This window comes from Thermobia domestica, chromosome 5 (genome assembly GCF_964235325.1).
Source record: "Thermobia domestica chromosome 5, izTheDome1.hap1.1, whole genome shotgun sequence".
In the NCBI taxonomy this organism is placed as follows: Eukaryota; Metazoa; Arthropoda; class Insecta; order Zygentoma; family Lepismatidae; genus Thermobia; species Thermobia domestica.
Window position 1 is genome coordinate 129,211,175 of NC_137458.1, and position 16,065 is coordinate 129,227,239.

The 16,065-nt window shown below is 34.6% G+C and overlaps 1 protein-coding gene across 1 annotated transcript in view; it reads right to left on the reverse strand.

The window, feature by feature from the left end:
• VGlut (Vesicular glutamate transporter) overlaps positions 1-16,065 on the reverse strand; it is a 436,140-nt gene that overhangs the window by 115,519 nt on the left and 304,556 nt on the right. Inside the window, exon 5 of the mRNA XM_081759097.1 lies at positions 8,218-8,300. Within this exon, the coding sequence (XP_081615223.1) occupies positions 8,218-8,300 (83 nt within the window). The remainder of the gene's footprint in view (positions 1-8,217; positions 8,301-16,065) is intronic.

Consider the following 16,065-nt stretch of genomic DNA (forward strand, 5'->3'; position numbering starts at 1 on the left):
GTTAGTTATTGTATTGATTTCATGCAGGATTTTGCAGAAAAGATTCACTTGTTATTCAATCTGGTTTTTAAATAATTCAGTTACTGCAAGAGTTTTTACATGCTAAAATGAGGGAAAAAATATATTAATAATGTAACCGGCCAGTTATAAACTTTTTATATGTGTTGTACTTTGGTTCTAAATTCAACTCTTAAAGATGAACAAAACAGGAAAAGATTCCTTTATCTAAATACAGATTAAAGCTCTATAATAAAATGTTAAGAATTATGTAATTTGTCTGCGAATTCGTTTTATGTGCTGAAGACAGTTTGACTTACATAATGAACTTCCTCATTATGTAAATCTTGCGTTGACAGATTTCTTCGTCTGAACCAAATTCCGACTTGTACATGAACCCGAGTTTCTGGGTCATGGCATGGATCTACGTCACTTTGGGTAACAACCTCAGCAAAAGAAATAGTATATAACCTCACGATATTTCCGGGATAAAAAAGAGCGACCAGAGATTACATCGTCGATAGTCTCAATGTAACTGAGTTATTTGAAACAATTTTGTCTTGAGATTTCGAACATTAAATTCTACATCAGATAAAATTTGGAAAGTCACTGTTGTGTCAATAAGGACTTGGGCTGAGATTGGACCTGGAGTGACTATCGTGGGACAATAATCTTCAACAAGAAAATCAGGTATGTGCTTAAGAAATCTGTCAACTGCCAAAATGTCTCTACACATAAACCAATTCACAAACATCTCATGACTTCACTAAAATTAAAATCAATCACACATTTGAGGCTTGTATCTTTTATTCACGCCTAGAATTTTCTAGTTTATTTAATGTTACGTAACACTTCTATCAGGAGTATAGGACGGAGTCGGTTATGTTTAAGAAAGAAAACCTCTCGCAATGTACCCCCATTAGGATAAATCTTAAGCATAACCACAATAAAAACTACGCTTAAATCACATGCGCTATCTTGTTCGATGTACTAGCATGTTAATTTTAGTCAGAGCCACGTAGAGAATAAAAGTGGAACCACAATCATGGTAAAAGCAATGTTCGTACTTTGAAGGAAATTTCTCTAATCTAGGGAAATTTCGTAGGTAAATTTACGAAAAAGGGAAAAAGGGAATTTTTCGATGAAATGTGAAAATCCAGCAAAATTCTCGGTTGACTGAGCGACCAATATAAATGCTTAAGTGTTTCTTTGCTCTTCAGAAATAAACCAAAACAATTGTGTGTGTGTGTGTGTATGTGGAAAGTAGCATAATTTACACCCATTGTTGGCAGTGTATTTGTAGGTTTTTTGTAAAAAAAAGAAAAAAAAGAAAAAGAAAAAGAAAAAAACTAAATACCAGGTAAAAAGAAGCAAAAAGCAAATGAATAAAAAAATATGGTTGGTACTTCCATTAATATAATTAAATTATTCTTATCACGTAACTTCTGTGATAGGAATTAGATACTCAACAAACTAGGGAAAATTTGATAAGAAAAGGGATAATTTTGTGTCACTCGAGAGAAATTTTCTTACGGAAACCTGAGAACACTGGGTGGAAGTAGCTAAGAAGAAGCACTTCGAATGACCAAAATTATTGGTAATTAGTGCATCGTGTTGGCTAACGTGATAAATATTCCAATAAAATGTGCTCTGATTATAAGTACAGTTGAACTTGGTTATAGCAATATCAGTATCTGCGACACTTTGTCTATTGCGTCAAATAATGAATGACACCAACTAATTCCTCATATGACAAGCTATTTTATGCCATTAGTACGACATTCATAAATGTACCAAACTTGTGTCTGAAATATAGAATTGATCCAGTGATCAACCATTTCTAACCTTAGATGCCTGGTGATGATATTACATATCTCGGTTATAACGAAATAGTTTATAAAAAACACTATTTTCTTTTAGATCCTTTTCGTGTTGTTATAACCAAGTAGTAATGATATAAAATGAACGGAGCTTCATTTTAATAATACGATTCAAATTTCTATTTCGATAATTCGATGTTTAATTGTATAAAGTGCCTCTAGCAATATAATACGAATTGTTCGAATTTGTCTTAAGTCTGTACTTCAAATGTCCCATTCACACACATTAGTTTAGATTGATCACTATAGAGCAAAAATAGTAATAGATAGCGAGAAGCAGTTTTCTGTAATCGATTATGTGAACCAAGAATACATTTAATCTCAATCATACAGTCTCTACTAAAACCGGAAATGATAAAAATCCACTAGAACTTCCAGTTTTAATGTTGATCTACATAGAGCATATACTATAAGAGATAGCGGAAGCTGTTTTTGAAACCAATTTATCGTTCTAAGAATATAGGCACCATCTTCTCTTTTAACCCTTTATTTAAACCGGAAATGGCAACAAACAACCACTTCCGGTTTTAACGTTGATCACTATAGGGTTAAAACAGTAATAGATATCGAGAAGTGGTTTTCTGCAATCAATTTACGTACCAAGAATATATATATTTCATCTCCACTCTAATCTCTATTTACTCTTTACTCTAGAAATATAATACCACTTCTGGTTTCAATATTAATTTAGAATATATCACACAATAGAACCGAACTCTTTCACGTGATGTACATGTCATACTGTTACTCGGTAATACATTTTTTAGTTGCCTCTCTTAAATGTTTTAACTATTTTCTCACCTCTTAAAATTTCAACTACAGTCTTTACGTATGATCTCACCTCTTTGTGGACACCCCTTCTGATGTGCTGAGGTGGTGAGTGAATCTTTCTGAGAAAATTTAACGTCTGGCAACTTTGCTTTTAGAAACTACAAATTTTACTTCCACTCCGCCCGTATCCTATCATCTTTCTTTCTCCTTCAATCCCCAACTCTATCATTATATTCATTCTTTCCTCCCTTTTCTGCTTTAAAATAAAATGTGTTGCACTTAAGGAAAAGCAATACATTTTGTCGAAAGTTAAAAGCAGAATAGGCAGAAAGAAAGAGGGAAACAAAGAATAGAAAGAGAGAGAAAGAAAGAAAGAAAGAAAGAAAGAGAGAGAGAGAGAGAGAGAGAGAGAGAGAGAGAGTGAGAGAGCAGTATTTTGAAGCATTAGCAATTTAAAGTACCAGCATTTCATTTATGTCTCAAAATCATTCGCTTGCTCGCAACAAACAGCGGCTATGATATTACTTCCCTCCCAATTGATGTCACTGTTATTTCCTTTACATTTTTTTTGTACATACATCTTAATATATTTTGATCTTGTGATCATATAAACAGTGTATTTGGGACTTTGTGTATGGAACATTTAGCTACTAACTATTTTAGAACATTACATCTGACACTGTAAAAAAAATTCTCATACTTGTAACAACTTCTGAAGTTTTCCTTCAGACTTGGTGATTAATTGACTTTTAATTTTATGTATGTATGTATGTATATTCTTGGAAGTAAACTTTTACATACTTTCATGTAATTCACGTAATAATAAAATATGTATTCTTGGGAATATGCACATCTTTACGAGTAATATGAGCGTTATCTTTAGAAGACAAATAACAGTAAATACAATCATCTAGTTAAACTTAACAGAAGTTTTTTACATACACAGTACATCAATTGTACAGACCGCAGCAAAAAATCTGCAACATGGGCATGTAAGTTTATTGTGAAACTACGCCTAACAGCGCAGAGAATCAACATAACGTCTAAGTGGCACGAATCATGCAAGGAGAAACCTCGGCGTCCTCCCCTGCACACTTATTTTTTAGCAAAAGACTTCGTCGTTTCACGATAAACTTACATGCTCATGTTGCAGGTTTTTTGCTGAGGACTGTACAATATTATTTGCATTTTTTTTTAAAAAAAAAAGTCGAAATGTAAGACAAACTCCAATCGACAGAAATTATCCAGCTGAAAGAAATTGCAAGGTCCATACAAGGTTCAATAAATAACCGGAAAATTCTAAAAAAAAAAAAAAAAAAAAAAAAAAAATCAAAACTTTGACAAAGCTTGTGCTTCTTTTTTATTTTTTGGTGGTGCCCTAGAACTATGATTACATGGGCATGCACGTCTGCCTCGCGAACAGGATGCTGGGAATTAGTGAAACAAGATGGGAGCACCCTTGCAGATTTTGCACCAAGGTGCAGTGGCGTGTCCAAGGATGTTATAAAATAAAGAGGATCTGCCCATACAACAAATCGTGAAGCCATACGTCACAGCTTCGCCACACCTACTCTGCCCACTTCGCGCCACTAAGATCGCAATGTTTTGAGCCAAGAATCATGGCGGAAACGAGAGTAGCCAATCAGACATGCCGGTTCAGACGATGCTCGATTGTTTTTCGGCTTCATTGAGTTCATATGAGGAAGATACGTATGGGCAGATACTCTATTTTATAACAACCTTGGGTATGTCATTAGATTTCTATCTGAAGAGTTGAAACTAATCAAAATACACCGTCGGATGGCCAGTTGTTTTGAATCAAACACAAGTGTACGAGTAGGTAGATACGCCTGTTTTCCCGTATCAATTCATCAACTTTCGCAATGTTGTTCTCCGTGACTGCACAGACAGAGCGTCCTGGGCGTGACAAATCTTCAACACCTGTTACAACCCATTTGAACTTATCTGCCCACTTTACAACTTTTCTGGTTATTTATTGAATTGACCTTGTATATGCTTGAGTCTAAAAGCTTATGTGTAGTTTCCGAGAAAATGGAGCAAGAAACGATTTAAAAAAATCATAAACCTAAGAATTGATGCTTTACAAGAACCATTGCATTTATTAAGGTGAAACTTTTAAGCTCTTCAATATGCCTGTAGCAAAACGACAGTTTATTGTATGGGTTAATGAGATATACATATAATTAAATATCAATTCTGTAGAATTAAATATTAATTCTGTTTAATTTCTATTTAACTAAAATATTGTTCAAATACAAGTAATATATCAGCCGATTAATCATATTGAGCAACAAAATGAAATGTTTGTGGATAAAGTCATATATCAGCCGATTAATCATATTGAGCAACAAAATGAAATGTTTGTGGATAAAGTCATATATCAGCCGATTAATCATATTGAGCAACAAAATGAAATGTTTGTGGATAAAGTCATATATCAGCCGATTAATCATATTGAGCAACAAAATGAAATGTTTGTGGATAAAGTCATATATGTGTCTTGAGAAAGAAAGAAAGCCAAACTTTCTGATGCTAAGAAGTATATCGTCACCTATATTCTCAAAAGGTTTACCGGAAGAATGTACTAAGGTAGGTAGAAAATTACAGTGTTACCATAACAGACTGCATTCATAACGGTGGTATATTCCTTTATGCAACATACTACCGTACTTGTCAACTCTATAAAGTTAGATGTTCTACAAATTCGACTTACACTCTTCCCGCGCCATAACTTGCAATTTCATCTGGGAAGTCAAGTATCAATAGTTGGGCCCTCTAGAATTTAAAACTTTCATGAATTTTTATTATTTCTAGTAACCCAGTTGGCATTTTACTCAAGTAGGGCCACGACTCCTTCGGAGAAGTAATACTCCCGGAAGTAGGAATTAACTAGTAAGTACACGGTTCTGATTGGTTGGTGTTATCCGTTTCTCGCCACGTAACACACATATAGCAGAAAGCAAACGCCAGATGCTGTCGTCCCTCGGAGCCGAGCGTGCTGGTAATGAAAGCCGCTTTAGGGATGAGTTCAATCCCGGTCCAAGACAGGGGCGGATCCAGAGGGGGCAATCGGGACGATCGCCCCCCCCCAGAAGAGGAAACTTTCTTATTTTATATATAAATAAAATCCATCTTAGAGTTTGGCGCTCTTTAAAATAGCTTTAAGTAGCAGCATTACAACCCACCGCCCCTCAGAAGTCCGTCCTGGATCCGCCCCAGGCCAAGGAAAGTTTCTCTTATTTTTTTTAAAAAAAATCATAACACTTTTTTTATTAAAATAAGATGAATACAATTTACGTTACGAAACATAGCTGAGCGAGCGTTAGCGAGTGAATTGGGTTAGAAGTCCCGCAGGGCTCGTTTTGTTCCACCTTGACCCCAATGATAATTACACTCGACAGTTGGCTAGGGTAGCGCGCGTAAAAAATAGTTCCAGAGGTTCCAGGAATATTACTTTCTAGAAAGGATCGTGTAGGGCCCAAGGCCTCATTCGATCTTTGCAAAATTTCCTCATCGCAACGAAATGCAAATAATGGAATCAGTAGTTATAACTGCAATGAAGACTATCGCAAATTTCAATGGAATTTTTGCTTTGTTATGACGCAAACTAGTATGGAATGAGACATCAGATTACATGTACACTCTGTAAAGAAAAAATAGCTACATCTGAATTCTCCCAGTAACTTTCACAGAAAACTATAGTTGCGGCCCGTTAGAAAAGGAATAAAAGGAAAGGAAGAGTAGGATAGATTATTTGAATTATCTGTGTCACTTGTGGTGCACAACTGCGCTTCTCGATTGCTTGTGTATTAATAATATTGCCGCTAGATGGTACGTAAAGCTCCCCGCTAGCTATCGTAGTGAGAATTCTCCAGTGACGTTATGATATGTAGACTAATTTAAACACCATTTCGTTGTTTCGATACTGTTAAGTGGCAGTATTGTTGTTGCGTAGCGCTGTTCTTCTGTGGCACTGTTGCTGTATGTTGACTGTAAACAAATAAAATGGTTAATAAATGTAACTTGTCTCCACGCAAACAAGGCTTAATTCGTTCTTTGCACAGTGCAGGTAAGTCCTTCAGGAAGATCGGTTGAATGTTCAAAATCCACCATTCAGCAGCAGGAAAAGTAATTCACAAACAAAAACAGCACATCGAATCTTCATTTCGCCAACAGTAGATTTTAAAAAAGTAGATCACAAAAATAAATAAATAAATAAAATAAATAAATAAATTTGCGACGAATGAGTGGGTTTGTCGACATTCCACTACTTTGAACATTTCAAACTGATTCTATCGACGAATCCAGCTACGCATGGATTTGCATTTTCACTCGTACAAACTACTGCTTACACATGAGTTAAAACCTTGTGATCATGTGAACCGACGTGCTTTTGCTGAAAGGATGTTGGAAACAATGACTGATAACGCTATCTTAATAATGAGTGATGGGGCCCATTCTCATCTCTCGAGTTCAATTAATAAACAGAACTGCCGGTATTGGTATGAGCGAACCAGCTAGAAATTCATGATACCCCACTTCACTTACAATGAGCAACAGTACTGTGTTTGGTAACAAATCAAGCGGTCATTATTCCTTATTTCTTCAAACAGGATGATCAAACTGTTACAGTGACTTTAGATGGATATATTTCAATGTTAATAAACTTCCCCCAGACCTCAACTTAGAAGAATGTGACTAAACAATGCTCAAATGTGGTTCCAGTAGAACAGGACAGTCCATTACAGTAATCCTTTAATATTTCTGTACATTACAGGTTTCCATAGCAGTGCTTAGAGACATCTTCCCACAAAGTCTAATTTCACTTCGTGGAGATGTCTCCTAGGCAGCGCGATCACTCGATGTGTATATAAGCGACCTTGACTAGTTTTTGTTGAGTCATCTGAAGTCAAAGTTTTCATTGGTAAACTACGCAATTTGGGAGAAGTGATGGTTGCCATCACACGTGAAATTAGGACAATACCGATTAACATGATTCGTGATATCATGGCAAATCCAGAGCATGACTTCAGCAATGGGGGTATGAAAATAGAGGACATTTGTCAGTCATGCTTTCCATATTTAAATTATGTTCTCAAAATTGTTTCATGATGCCAATAGCAGTGTAAAAATATATAGTACTTCTGATATTAATCAGATCAAGTCTTCAGCATGTGTGAATGAAAACAGCAACTGACATATCCAAGACGTGTTTGATAAAGCTTTCTTTCTGGTGTGAATTATAGTGTAAAAATATGCCTAATTCACTGAACAAACATACACACCTTTTCTCGAGAATGCAAAAATTATTCCAATTGCAAAATCGTTAGTTATTTCTTCTTAGCTAGATATGATTTTTGTAGAGTAACGAAAATAGCTACATAATTTAATCTAACGTTTAACATATAACATTAATAAAATTCTGCAGAAAAAATAGTGGTGAGAAGATATTTATAGTAGACTAATAAATGGTTAAACATACGCTACGGTTCGATTAAGTGTACATTAATTTTCGGTTAATCATATTTGTCTAAATTGTAGCACTTACCTCTGAACTGTTACCTATAGTTGATTGCCGTTGCAATTTTGCCATGCCCATGTTACATCTCATACCAAAGGATATGATGAAACCTAGAATGGAATTGTACAATAAGAGTAGCTTTAAAAATAATAAATTACTTGCATATTAATGATACGAACCTATTTGGTCTAGGAATTAATTCGTGCGGGTGGACAAGAGATGGCGCAACGAACGGAGGGTCCCACAGTTCCGTGTATCCACACATGTGTTGCAAACCCCTGTCATCGCGTATCGTTCGTAGTATAGGGCAGTGGATTAAAGCGTCAACAACACCAGTTTGTAGTTAAGTGAACATGGCGCAATTTGTGCCTGATAAAGTGTTTTTGCGGGGTGTCCTGCAGCATTACTTTAACATGCAGAAAAGTGCGACTGAAAGTCATCGTATTTTGGTGGAAGTGTATGGTGACCATGCTCTAGCTGAGCGAACGTGTCAGAAGTGGTTTGCACGGTTTAGAAGTGGTGATTTCGGCTTGGCAGACCAAGAGCGAGCTGGACAGCCAAAAAAATTTCAAGACGAAGAATTGACAGCATTGCTCGAGCAGGATTCGTGTCAAACGCAGGAACAACTTGCAGCAGCATTAGGCGTTGATCAAACAACAGTCTCCAAACGCTTGAAAGCCATGGGAATGATTCAAAAGATGTCACATTGGGTTCCACATGAATTGAAAGACAGAGACGTTGAAAGACGAAAAAACATTTGCGAATTGCTGCTTCAACGACAGAGCAGAAAGGGGTTTCTGCATCGAATTATTACGGGTGATGAGAAGTGGATCCATTACGAGAACCCTAAACGAAAAAAGGCCTGGGTGAAACCAGGTGAACCAGGTCCATCACAACCAAAACGAGATATTCACTGTGCAAAGGTTATGCTGTGCATATGGTGGGATATGAAAGGTGTGGTGTACTATGAGCTGCTGCAACCGGGTGAAACTATGAATGGAGAACGTTATCGACGACAATTAATGCGTTTGAAGCAAGCTCTGGCCAGAACACGACCAGAATGGGAGAACAGACATGATAAACTTATTGTTCAACATGATAACGCTCGCCCACATGTCGCAAAACCGGTCAAAACCTATTTAGAAAATGTCGGATGGGAAGTTTTACCCCACCCGCCGTATTCACCAGACGTTGCTCCTTCGGACTACTACTTGTTCGATTGCATGAACAACGATTTGATTGGACAGCGGTTTACTTCTTCAGAAGATATCGAAACATGGGTCTCTGACTGGATCGCTTCCAAGGATGAGGACTTCTTTCGCCACGGAATCCGTACATTGCCTGACAGATGGGCGAATGTGGTGGCTAGCGATGGATAATATTTTTCTTAAGGTATTTATGTATTTTGTGTTTGTACTACAGCTTCAATGTGTGCGTACCAACCGCACGAATTAATTCCTAGACCAAATATTTATCTTTAAAAGTAATTAATTTTATTCAGATCAACGATAATAACCTAATTAACTTTAAAAAGTAATGAATTATCTTCAAACCAACGATAAGAATCTTTTTTATCTTTAAAAAGTAATAAATTATCGTCAGATTAACTATGATAAGAACTTAATTATCTTTTAAAAGCAATATTATCTTCAGATCAACGATAAGAAGCTTTTCATCTTTAAAGTAACACATTATCTTCAGATCAACGATGAGAACCTTTCTATCTTTAAAAAGTAATAAATTATCATCAGATTAACTATGATAAGAACTTAATTATCTTTTAAAAGCAATATTATCTTCAGATCAACGATAAGAAGCTTTTCATCTTTAAAGTAACACATTATCTTCAGATTAAAGATGAGAACCTTTCTATCTCTAAAAAGTAATAAATTATCTTCAGGGTGACGATTATAAGAACATATTTTACTTTATAAAGTAACAAATTATTCTCAGATCAAGGTGATAAGAACTTAATTATTTAAAAAAATAATGAATTATCTTGACATCGACGCTAAGAATATATTTTTATTTTTTTGATTATGGCCTATATAAGCGTTATTGTTACGCTACTTGCGTCGACTATTCATGCATCACATAAATGCAGAAGAGTAATTCCCCCTCTTCCTGAATTTCCATTTATTTTATTTCCTTCATCATTATGAATATCGTTATGAATTTAAAGGGGTACTTAAAATTCACAATCCTGAGACAAAATTACTGGGTTGTACCACTGTTAGACCCGTTGCTCTGACCTTCTCTAGTTTCCTAAAAAGCTAGAAGATTTCGAGGGTGTTCAGATAGTGTGAAACAATATATAAGATCATATACCAGTTACGTAGATATTTAGAAATCTACAGTGTCTCTTCCAGGTGACTTTATATTTCACACTTCGATACTATCATACAGAACTAGAGAATTATAATGTCACGGAGAATTTGGTGCAAGATTACTATTATTTTTATCTATCTATGGGAAATTAACTAAACACGGGACTATTTAGATTGGCTCTGAATGTTATGCTATGCTTAGTTCGGGTTCAATTCTTTCTGAAATACATGGTTTTCCAATGGCGTCTAGGAACTTCAAATCGACTTGTAGCTTTAAATGTATTGAGAAACAAAAGAAAATACTTTTGCTGCACACCTTGTAATTTGGATTGAGCACATAAGTAATACACTGTAGAAGAAAGATTTAGGAAATAGAGACTATTAATTCTTAATCCTTAGGATATCTCACACTTAAGATATCATTTTACTACCGATATTCTTCATTTTTCTGGTAGAGTATTACTGACTTACCAAATAGTAGAAGAATTGCAGGTTTCAAATTATTATATTATTCTTTTTGAAAATGTAAATGCTGTTGGAAATATTTTGTGAAATCTATGTTAGTAATTTTAGGATATTTGAAGCATTTATGTTTCCTAGTCGGAAGAGTTTTAAAGTTTCTTATTTACATCCTAGAAGTGATTAGCGGTAGGCACCTTGAAACATACCGGTAGTTCCTGGTTGACTTCTCCTCGCTTTCTTTCTTACTGCTATTACTGTTATTAATCATACAGTGTAAATTGGCCTCGGTGACTATACATATGAAAATTTGTTCAGTACATTTTAATTCATAGCAAGCCTAATTTTATAAATGTTGTGGTATAATTGTGTAAATCGTCTGTATATTATACACATTAACATTCACTCAATTTATAAAGAATATATATTGTTATTGAAATTCAACCATTCTTAATAAGTAAAAATATGTTAATCTATTATTTTTCAAGTTTCGTAATAGAGAAACATTTCAAACATTTGTGTTATTTCTTACAATATATTATCTTTTAAGTTACTATTTCTCAATTTGTTTTAAGCATATCACAAACCTTCCTTGAAGTGTGCCCTTGTGACCCTCTTAGATTGAACATTAGTTATTAAAAAGATAAAAATAAATACATAAAAATAAAATAAAATAAAACGTAAGTGAACTGCGTATCACACATTACAGCTGAGAACCTTAAACAGGTATATATTATGATAAATAATAGATTATACAATTAAGTTAAAGATTACAGATTCTAATAGTTTATATAGATGTGTTATTATATAATATTCGTCGTAGCCTTCAACTATTTAAAAAGAAACTCTTAATATAATAATAGCAATAAAGATTAAGGGAAATTTAATTAATATTTTTTATAATAATAATAATTAAGACATTTACTTTCAGAAACCACACAAGAGTATTGTAGTTGGTAGTAGTAGGCCCCGACGTTCGCCCGAATTACTCATCCTCACTCTCTTTTATGACCGGGGTGAAAGGTCAATGACCTTGGCCCGGGGTCAATGACCTAGGGGTACCTAGGACCACCCCCTCTAAATTTTGGCAGGGGTACCATGGCCCACCCCCTAAATTTTGGCAGGGGTACATAGGACCACCCCTTAAATTTTGGAAATTGCCAAATCTAAAAATTTGGTATGGTAGCCTAGGACCACAGTATGTACCTCTATTAGTATTGGGTGTCTATGTCGTTCCCTTTCATGGGTAAAAAATTGCCAAAAATTCAAATTTCGGGGTTTTTTGACCTAATTTATCCCCTTTGATGAGGTATTATTATCCTATATAGTTATATGGACGTATACAGAGGTCCATTACCTTTCATAACATATGGGTATATTAATGCACCCCTTGAAAAATTTGGGAGGGGTACCTTGGCCCACCCCTTAAATTTTGGAAATTGACCAATTTAAACATTGGGTATTATAGTACAGGACCATAATATGTATTATGATAAATTTGGGTGGTCCACCTCATTTCCTTCTAGGGGTACAAAATTGCCAAAAATATAAACGTAAGCAATACGTTATACCACGTGTTTGGTTTTTGGTCGATTTTATCCCCTTTGATGAGGTGTTATTACGTTATATGGTTATATGGTCATGTATAGGGGTCCATTCCCTTTCATAAGATATGGGTATATTTGTGCACCCCTTGAAAAATTTGGGAGGGGCACCTTGGCCCACCCCTTAAATTTTGGAAATTGACCAATTTAAACATTTGGTATTATAGTACTGCACCCTAACATGTATTATGATAAATTTGGGTGGTCCACCTTGTTCCCTTCTAGGGGTACAAATTTGCCAAATTATAAACGTAAGCAATACGTTGTACCACGTGTTTGGTATTTTGGCCCAATTTATTTCCTTGGATGAAGTCCTATTACCTTATATGGTTATGTATAGGGGTCTATTCCCTATCATAAGACATACGTACATTTGTGCACCCCTTTAAAAATTTGGGAGGGGTACCTTGGCCCACCCCTTAAATTTTGGAAATTGATCATTTTATATATTTGGTATTATAGTACTGGACCCTAACATGTATTATGATAAATTTGGGTGGTCCACCTCGTTTCCTTCTAGGGGTACAAAATTGCCAAAATATAAACGTAAGCAATACGTTATACCATGTGTTTGGTTTTTGGTCGATTTTATCCCCTTTGATGAGGTGTTATTATCCTATTTAGTTATATGGTCATGTATAGGGGTCCATTACCTTTCATAAGATATGGGTATATTTGTGCACTCCTTTAAAAATTTGGGAGGGGTACTTTGGCCCACCCCTTAAATTTTGGAAATTGCCCAATTTAAACATTTGGTATTATAGTACAAGACCCTAATATGTATTATGATAAATTTGGGTGGTCCACCTCGTTCCCTTTTAGGGGTACAAAATTGCCAAAAATTCAAATTTCGGGGTTTTTGACCTAATTTATTCCTTTGGATGAGGTCCTATTACCTTATATGGTAATGTATAGGTGTTCATTCCCTATCATAAGACATAGGTACATTGATGCACCCCGGGAGGGGATTCGGTATCATAGTACATGACTCAACATGTATCATGATAAATTTGGGTGGTCCACATCGTTCTCTTTTAGGGGTACAAAATTGCTAAAATATAAACATAAGCAATATGTTGTACCATGTGTTTGGTTTTTGGCCCAATTTCTCCCCTTTGATGAGGTTTTATTACCTTATATGGTTATATGGTCATGTATATAGGTTCATTTCCTATCATAAGATATGGGTACATTGATGCATCCTTTAAAAATTTGGGAGGGGTATCTTGGCTCATCCACTCGGTTTTAGAAATTGTTTAATATAAGCATTTGGTATCATAGTACAGGTCTCCAATATGTACCACTATAAATTTGGATGGTCCACATCGTTCCCTTTTCATAGGTAAAGAACTACCAAAAATCAAATTTCGGAGGTTATTGACCCCTATTTAGCATGTTATATGGATATGTACAGAGGTTTATTACCTTTATATGTTTATGTTCCCTTTTAAATTTGGGAATTATCAAATAACAAAATTCGGTAAACGTTTTTCTAGGACCCATTGTAGATGTTGATGTTCCTCTTATGGCCAAATATTCAAAATTTAAATGTTATTGACCGGCTTTATTATTGAATAAGTACAGGATTTATTACTTTTTTCATAAGACACAGGTGTATTTGTGTACCAATCTTAAATTTTGGAAGGGGTACATTTCTTATTGTCGTATCAATAATTGGTAATTGTTCTTAAAATTGGATAGTATCTCATTCATTGGGTAAATCATTATGATCACGTGATCGGTTATTGACCTATGATGGGATTAGGAGTCCAGGACATTGGTACATTGAAACTTTGTAGGATAATTTGATAATGCGTCATTGGTTTTGATTATTCCCGCCAAATATAAACGTAAGCAAGACGTTGTACCACGTGATTGTCCTTGATGAGGTAGTGCACAGGGATTCATTTCCTTTGTTGTGGTACTTCTTAAGTTTGAGTACACACACACTTCTAGAAAACAGTTGGTTCTACTCAGGTAAACAATTGACGGACATTATTGACCTTATTGAACATATAATGATATGATTAACTCTAAGACTTAGGTATATCAAGAGAAGTATTCTTTAAATTTGGGAATGGTGATAAACAGAATTTTAACATAAGGTGCGAAATTTGAAACAATACATTGAACTTTAGTCACAGCTCATAGTCTAAGATCATTGGTGGTGATTGATTTGAAATCTGATAGCTAACCTTATTGAATCTTATGACTCATAGACGAAAGGCAATACATGCTACAACAGTTTGAAATTTAATCTTAGGTGATGTAATCTGACACTAGCAAAGTTATTGTTAATGCAATTTGATTGGATGATCACTATCTTTCCTGCAATCTGATTGGTTGATCACTATCTTTCGTGCAATCTGATTGGTTGATGATTTTCAAATCTTTGCTGTATTCAGTTTTAAGTTTTGTTTAACATTTAAAAATCTTGGTTTCGTTCAACATTTTGCACTCACTGATAAATATGATCAAAGCCGTTTATTTGTTAATCGAATAGTTAAAAACCGGATAAAGTTTGACGGTTAACCGTGAAACGTAAAATTTTTTTAGTTTGAAATTTTTTGGTTTGAAACCTTTTGTTTGAAAATTCTTGCTTTCAAATTTTTGTTTGAATTTTTTGTTTCAAAATTTTGTTTGACATTTTTTTGACAACTTTTGTTTCAAATTTTTCTTGTTTAAAAGTTTTTCGTTTGAAATTTTTTAAAATTTTTTCGTTTCAAAATTTTGTTTAAAATTTTTGTTTGAAATTTTTCGTTTCCAAATTTTTTTGTTTGAAATTTTTTGTTTCAAAATTTTGTTTGAAATTTTTTTTCGCTTCAAAATTTTGTTTGAATTTTTTTCGTTTGAAAATGTTTGTTTGAATTTTTTTCGTTTCAAAATTTTGTTTCAAAGATTTTTTTGTTCTAAATTTTTGTTTCAAAGTTTGGTTTGACATTTTTAAAAGTTTGTGCACCCATTAGTAAAGAACCGGAACTGTTTAGAGCAAAAACCTCTGGCAACATTGTGGTGCAATAGTACACGTCAGAACATGATAATGCAACGTCATCAGTTTTTTATCATATATAAGTATCGTTCGAGTTAGTATTCATGATAACATCATCATGGCTACTTGTCTGCAGTTTCTAAACACGCGTGATGTGATGAAATCATTTACCAAGATTACTGATTTACAACAGAATGTACCTTGTAGAATCTTAGCTAGCCAAATGATCCCTACAAAGTTTGGATTAAGAATCGTAGTGGAGCTTGAAAATGATAAGAATATAATTTTACCAGCAAGATATTTACCCATGGAAGCATCAAAACAAGAAGAACTGTTACGTTTCTTAAATACTGGATCTGTATCTTTATGTTACAAAGGATTCTTGGGTCGAAGTCATCAACTTGAATTTAGTACACAGCCAGATTCGTCAGCAATTGTGATGAAATCATGAATTCAAACGTCAGCACATTCCTTTGACGTCAGCCGTAGTTGTATG